Source organism: Gossypium hirsutum, chromosome D11 (genome assembly GCF_007990345.1).
Source record: "Gossypium hirsutum isolate 1008001.06 chromosome D11, Gossypium_hirsutum_v2.1, whole genome shotgun sequence".
In the NCBI taxonomy this organism is placed as follows: domain Eukaryota; kingdom Viridiplantae; phylum Streptophyta; class Magnoliopsida; order Malvales; family Malvaceae; genus Gossypium; species Gossypium hirsutum.
In genome coordinates, this window is record NC_053447.1 from 69,566,819 (window position 1) to 69,573,188 (window position 6,370).

Here is a 6,370-nt window from a genome sequence, read left to right on the forward strand (position 1 = left end):
TAAATGTATTACTAGTCTTTGTACTTTACAAAATTTAAAATTTAATCTTTGTATTTTTTAATTTAATAATTTTAGTTCAATCATTATCTCACCGGTAATTTTTATTAAAATTTGTCAATTAAATATATTTATTTCTCACGTTACTAAATAACATATCAAACAAACAAATTTTAACGAAAAATATTTATGAATTAAAATTTTAAATTAAAAAATTAAAAAAAAACTTAATTTTTATCTTTTAAGTATAAATATAAAACATTTTAAACATTACCCTTTCCATGACTGCGTTCAAAACCTTTATGCTCATTCTTTGGATCTTAATACGTACTAATGAAATGTAAAGCAAATATTTATGTTTTTAATAGACTGATTACGATTAGCGAATTAATTAATTGTCGCATGCCACATCTAATGAATATGATAATAGTGATCATATGTGGCTGCAATGACTTTTTCTTAAAGAAATTTTTGTATTTATTGCATTTCTTTATGAAGTAAAGTTGAAACTGGAGGAGCAAATTAAGAATTTGGGAAACTAATCTTAAATTTAAATCATAACTTTTGGAACCTTCTTATACTAATTTTTTTTTAATAAATTTGGTAGAATAATTAAATTTAATATCTATAAACTATATATAAAAGGCGTTCCTTACATGACAGGTGTTTTCTTGGCATTTTTTTCTTTCCCAGTTTTGATCCCTATATTATAATCAGATTTAAAATTTAATCTTTATATTTTAATTTCACATAATAAATTTCACTCCTACCTTTTATAATGGCATTAATTACTAAAATATTTATATAAATTATTTTTTCTAACACAAAAGCTCTATCTCCGCTTGATAAGTCAAATTATATAACAATGATTAAATTTCAGTTTTGGTCCATATACTATGCTCAAAATTTAATATTTATATTTTAAATTTTATTAATTTGATACCTCCACTTTTATATTTTAAGACCTTTCTTACATGACATACCTCCGATCCGTTCTTAGTTTATAAGATAATGATTAAATTTCATTTCTTATTTATAATGATCAAATTTAGATTTTGGTTTCTATACTACGCTCAAACTTGAAATTTAATTTACAATGTCATTAGTTAGTCAAAATACTTTATTGCAATTAAAATATTTATGTGAATTTAAAAATTATAAAAATCATTAAAATTCTTTGTTAAATTTAGGTGCATTACAATGTCATATTTTTTGTCACTTGATTACCAAGTGAGTGGGTTTTTTTTAAAAAAATTTTAAAATGTCAAACCGAAAAATTTAACAAAATAATTTTAACCTTAATAACTAGAATTGAATTTTTAAATTTAAAGGTAAAAAAAATAAAAATTTTAAAAATAAAAATATGTGGTTTAAATTCTAAATATATAAAATGATAGAAACTTCAAGCATATTGTAAATTTGTAATCTTTAACTTTATAATTTAGCCAAAAATGTCCCAATGGATCGGCTTTTCTAGCAAAGTAAATGGGCGTTGATCCGAAATACCCATTGGGCCGCTTTTGAACCTTAAGGGTATTTCAGGAAATAAACAGAAAAAAGAAAAACTGTCTGGTTTTAATTTAAGCGCGTAACAAACACTGACTTAACTGAAACAATTGAGGAACCCAGAAGGAAGGGGAAAAAATGTCAAACCTTGAAAACCCTAGAAACTGGCGGTTCACATGGGAAGCGCAATCTCATTCTCCAAATCTCCGTTTGTTCCTCTTCGATTCTCAAGCAAAGCCTTCGGTTCAATGCAGAAACCTCGAAGTTCAACTCAATCTTTCTCAATCTCATCTTCTCGTTTCGTGGCTAAAAGAGGGGAGAAGGAAGAGGTGTCGCTTAGGGTTCCGATTCCAAGAGTTCTGATAGATTCTGAAGCTCCGGTGAGTTTTAGAGCTTTGGATGATCACATTGAGGTTAAGCTTGTTTTGCTTCTTCCTGTTGATCATCCAATCGTTTCCAGCTTTGATTTGATGTTGGATTCGTCTGAAAATGGCTATAATGACCCCTCATTGGATGCTGCAAAGCCGCTGGTGATGGATACTGGTTAGTTCAATTTTAACTTTCATTTATTTGTTATTTTTCAGTATTTAACGTTTTACTCCCGAAGTGAAAATGCAAAAGCTAGTATTTTCTTTTCTTTCTTTCTTTCTTTCTTTTTTTTTGGGGTGGGGGGGGGGAAGTGGAGAAGAAGGTGTTTTTAATAGAAAAATGCAAAAATTGATGCGGATTTTAGTTCTATGATTTATATGCAAAAGCTATATTTGGGCATGACCTTTTTTTTTTTATCATTTCTCATGGCAACTGAATGGAGGCTTAAATTAGCTTATTCTACGCTTGGCTCATTCTTCTTCTTCTTCTTCTTTTGTATGCGTGTGTGTGTGTGTTAGATTTGAAGAGTCTGTCATCAATGGAAGGAGTACACTTCTATTGCAGAAAATGCTCCACTAGGCTGACTAAAAGTCCTCTTAGGTAGGTCATATGTTTTCATTTCGTTGTCCTCATTAATGTCAGTTTCAAATATATGTGCTGTTTGATATCCCTTTGCTTGTTGTCCTTTCATTCCTATTTATTTTGGGAATTTTGATTTATTTATGTAGAAATTTTGTGGAAATGCCATCAATTGACTGGCGAGAGGTTGCTGATAATTGGTTTGGAGGTTGCTGTTGTTCATTCGGGGTATAAGTGAGAAGCTGGTGACTAGATTTGCAAATTCCTATAGATGTGCTAAGGGTGTGTGTCTTTTAAACTTTACGACCATTCTTCTTTTCAAGGATGACCTCGTGGCATTTAAACTTTATAATGGAACTCATGAATACCAGCCTCGACCAGATTTTTCTAGTGACTCTGGTTTGAGTGAAGATATGTTAAGTTCTCAAGAGAGAACAAATGACTTATGCGAGAAGTTGAGCTCTATTCATCTCAAGGATAATAGTGTTAGTACAAGTGCGCTAGTTACTAAGGAGAAAGCCAGTGGTAATGAATTTTTTTCTGCATTACCTCTATCAGATTTCTCTGAAACTGAGACATCAGCGCGAGGGTGTTGTGTTCATACAGCAGATCATATACAAAATCATTTTGACGAAGGTAGCCAACACAGTGTTCCCGTAACTTGTCCAGTGGACCAAAACACTTCACAGCTTTTGGCTAATCAGAAACTGTTTCTTAATGGTTTTCTTGGAAATGTTTTTATGGCTAAATCTTACAATCTCTCGATGGATATTGATTGGATGGAATTTGTATGCCCTAACTGTTTATCGCTTCTTGGAGCTTATCCTTTTTATAATGGTGCTGCACCCATTGATGGTGGAGTTCGACTCTTTAAATGCTACGTTTCCACTTCTTCATCTGCTGGTGGATCAGGGGACTTATTCAGGTGAGCAGAAACCCATTTGGTAATTGAGCACAATTACCATAAATTATTTTGTTTGGATTTTTTCTTACATATGAATCATTTTAGTGATTAGATAGCTTTAGAAGTGTTACTTTATTCTGATTGATGTAGATCGTACTGCATCCTTAAGTTTTCTCATTGTGAACAGAAAATATAGCTTGGAAAGAATGTTCACTAATCAGCTAGTGGAGAATGCAAAAGATGAATTATCATTTCGAACTTTGATTAGAGATTTTAAAACCAAGTCTCCATTGTTGCAAATTGTTCTGCTAAATCCAAACTCTTGGTGCTGTTCTGGTTATTGTTTGGACACAACTAGTGCAGCTGAATCTATTCTGAAGTTAGATTTACTCCCTATTATCAAGGTGATCTTTTCTGATTGTGGTGAAACTCCTGCATCTCAGCCGAGGTTAGTCTCAATTGATCTCAATTGACTGTTAGCTAAAACAATAAGCTCGTTGATTTTCTGACTTGCTTAATAGATTAGTTGTTTCATGTTTGGAAACTTTTGATGCTCTTGGTCTTATGCCCTGCAGTCATTGACAAAAATTTGGTTCTCATTCTTCACTGAACAAGTTCAGTGGCACATACATATGTAAACTAGGAAATTGAAACAAGAAAGAAACGCAAAGCCAAAGCACATTGATACTCTTGAATGATAGTGATAAAAGAATAATATGCCTGACTTGGCACTTATAAAACTCACATGCTTGAAGGATAGAACAGAAATTGCTGTTAGAATTGGATTGTCTGCTTTTGCAAGATTCAGTAAAAAAAATATTTGGACACCTGGAAGAATTCATTGGTTTCATTGCTGTAATCTCTCTTATTCAATATCTAATTCATTTCCATGGTTGAGATAGCTAAGTTATCAATTTCCTTGAGTATTAATTTTTGCATTCATGTTATTTCCCATTCGTATTTAACTTATCAATATCAATTTTTGTTTAATGCACTATAATTGTTTTCCCAATTCTGCAGGGTACATGAAGATTGGATAACCAGGAATGTAGCAGATGTAGTTTGCATGTTTGCACGGCAATTAGATGAGTTGATTCAATCTCTATCATCGGCAAAAGATATACTGCCCCCTTCATATAACTTTCTCCAGGGTTTACCTCTTTCATCATTGCAGCGGTAGAGATGATTGGTTGTGTAATATCTTTGATCAGCAAGATCCTAAACTTGACACCTGATTTAAAAGAAATTCAACCATGAAGCTGTGATGATATACAGTCAAGTTACTGTAAATGCCACAACAAAATTTAACCTTATCAGGGGACTTTTAGTTAACTAGCTAAAAATTGCGGTTGGTTTGAATTTGACCACTATTCGTATGCAAATGATTGAGTCTTCTTCATGCTGTTTATCCCTTTCAAGAACTGACAAGTAATTAAGTATAAACAAACAAAAGCTTTTATTACTTCGTAACTTAGCTAAACTAAGTCAAATATATGCATCTTGTTTCAGACTCGACAAACTCTGAATTTTGTCTTTCAATTTGCTTTTCTTCTGATTCTTGCTCTTCGTTATTACTCTTTTCCTTCTCTTCAACTGCTGCTTCCTCTATATCCTTCTTCTTCGTGTTAAGAAATTCGATGAGACTTTCGAGTGCAACTTTTGGTTCATTACTGATCATTAGTTGTTGTGCCACTTCAGCTGGAGTAACCTCCACACTTTTAATCATATCATCAATGCGGCCAAACAGTTTGTCATCTTTGATTTCAAGATATGAAGCTGCAAGTTTTCTGAATCCTGCTGGACTACAATATCCCATGTAAATATGCACGTCCATTCGCCCTGGCCGTAGCAGCGCCGGATCTAACTTTTCTTTATGATTTGTGGTGAAGATTATGATTCTTTCATTCCCACAGCTCGACCACAATCCATCAATGAAGTTGAGTAAACCTGACAGTGTTACCTGCAAAATTATGTTAGATTAGAGACTTGAAAAACTTGTTTCAACTTCAACCAAACCAAGATAAGTAGAGAAACAAATGAATTACCCCAGGATCGGTACCATAGGGATGTTTGAGTTCATCATTTTCTTCTTCTTCACAATTTTCTTTGACCTTGGTTCGATCATGTGTGACTTTCGTGCTACAATCTATGTCTTCAATGAGCAGAATGGAGCGGTTTGTTGTGGATGTGAGTACGCGTCTGAGATCAGAATCGTTTCTTACGCTTTGAAACTGAAGATCATATACATTATATCTCATGTAATTTGCAATTGCAGCAACCAGTGATGATTTTCCTGTCCCTGGTGGACCATACAAAAGGTACCCTCGTTTCCAGGCCCTGCCAACATTCTCGAAAAACTCCTTGCGTTCCACGAATGAGTCAAGATCCTTCATTATGAACTCCTTAAGGTCGGGCTCCATTGCCAGGGTATCAAATGTTGCTGGGTGCTTGAAAACTGCGGGCTCCCACATGGAACAGTCTTGATCGTATGTGTAAATGTTGAGGCTCTCACTCTTGCTCAGAATCGCTTGTGCAGTTTTGTTGATGAAAGGGAAATATCTTTGCTCAACCCTTTCTCTATCACTTTTCTTACAGGTCAAGCTAAAGAATCTCTTATTAGGGACGTAGTACTTTTTTGTTTCAATTGAAGATAAAGCCCATTTCAAGCGTATGCCTTGGAAATCATCCGTGATCGTGCAACCAACAGGGATGCTTCGTTTTAGTGGTTTCCTAGGGTCACTTGACTCATCGAAACCTACAACAATACATTCGCTGGAGGGTCCTGTTGACGCCATTTTTTTGATTGAAAAACGGGGTCAACTTGGGTTTTGAAAAATGAGACGGGAGTCGCCACCAATCCTTTTTTATGAGGTGTGATTGGATCACCTCGAAAAGTGGTTGTTTTTAATAAACGGTTTGATTTTATTAAAACAACAAGTTTGGTCCGCGAAATTCAGAAAACGGGTTCGGGAGTCGGTTACGCACGAGGAAGGATTAGCACCCTCGATACGCCCA

At 34.0% G+C, this 6,370-nt stretch overlaps 1 protein-coding gene and 1 pseudogene across 1 annotated transcript; one reads left to right on the forward strand and one right to left on the reverse strand.

Moving 5' to 3' along the window:
* Positions 1 to 1,596: 1,596 nt before the first annotated feature.
* On the forward strand, positions 1,597 to 4,754 carry LOC121223517 (uncharacterized; annotated as a pseudogene).
* A 40-nt stretch (positions 4,755 to 4,794) lies between these two features.
* On the reverse strand, positions 4,795 to 6,165 carry LOC107901206 (AAA-ATPase At1g43910). The gene is made up of 2 exons (XM_016827111.2): positions 5,401 to 6,165; positions 4,795 to 5,315 (listed from the first exon to the last, which is right to left on the reverse strand). The coding sequence occupies exons 1-2, from the start codon at positions 6,148 to 6,150 to the stop codon at positions 4,836 to 4,838; spliced, it is 1,230 nt and encodes a 409-aa protein (XP_016682600.1). The 5' UTR covers positions 6,151 to 6,165; the 3' UTR covers positions 4,795 to 4,835.
* Positions 6,166 to 6,370: the final 205 nt, after the last annotated feature.

Bases quoted from the DNA above. Each gene is read 5' to 3' on its own strand.
- LOC107901206 (XM_016827111.2), bottom strand. From the start codon at position 6,150: ATGGCGTCAACAGGACCCTCCAGCGAATGTATTGTTGTAGGTTTCGAT. The intron at 5,316-5,400 runs GTAATTCATTTG...ATAATTTTGCAG, and splicing joins CCTATGGTACCGATCCTGGG to GTAACACTGTCAGGTTTACT.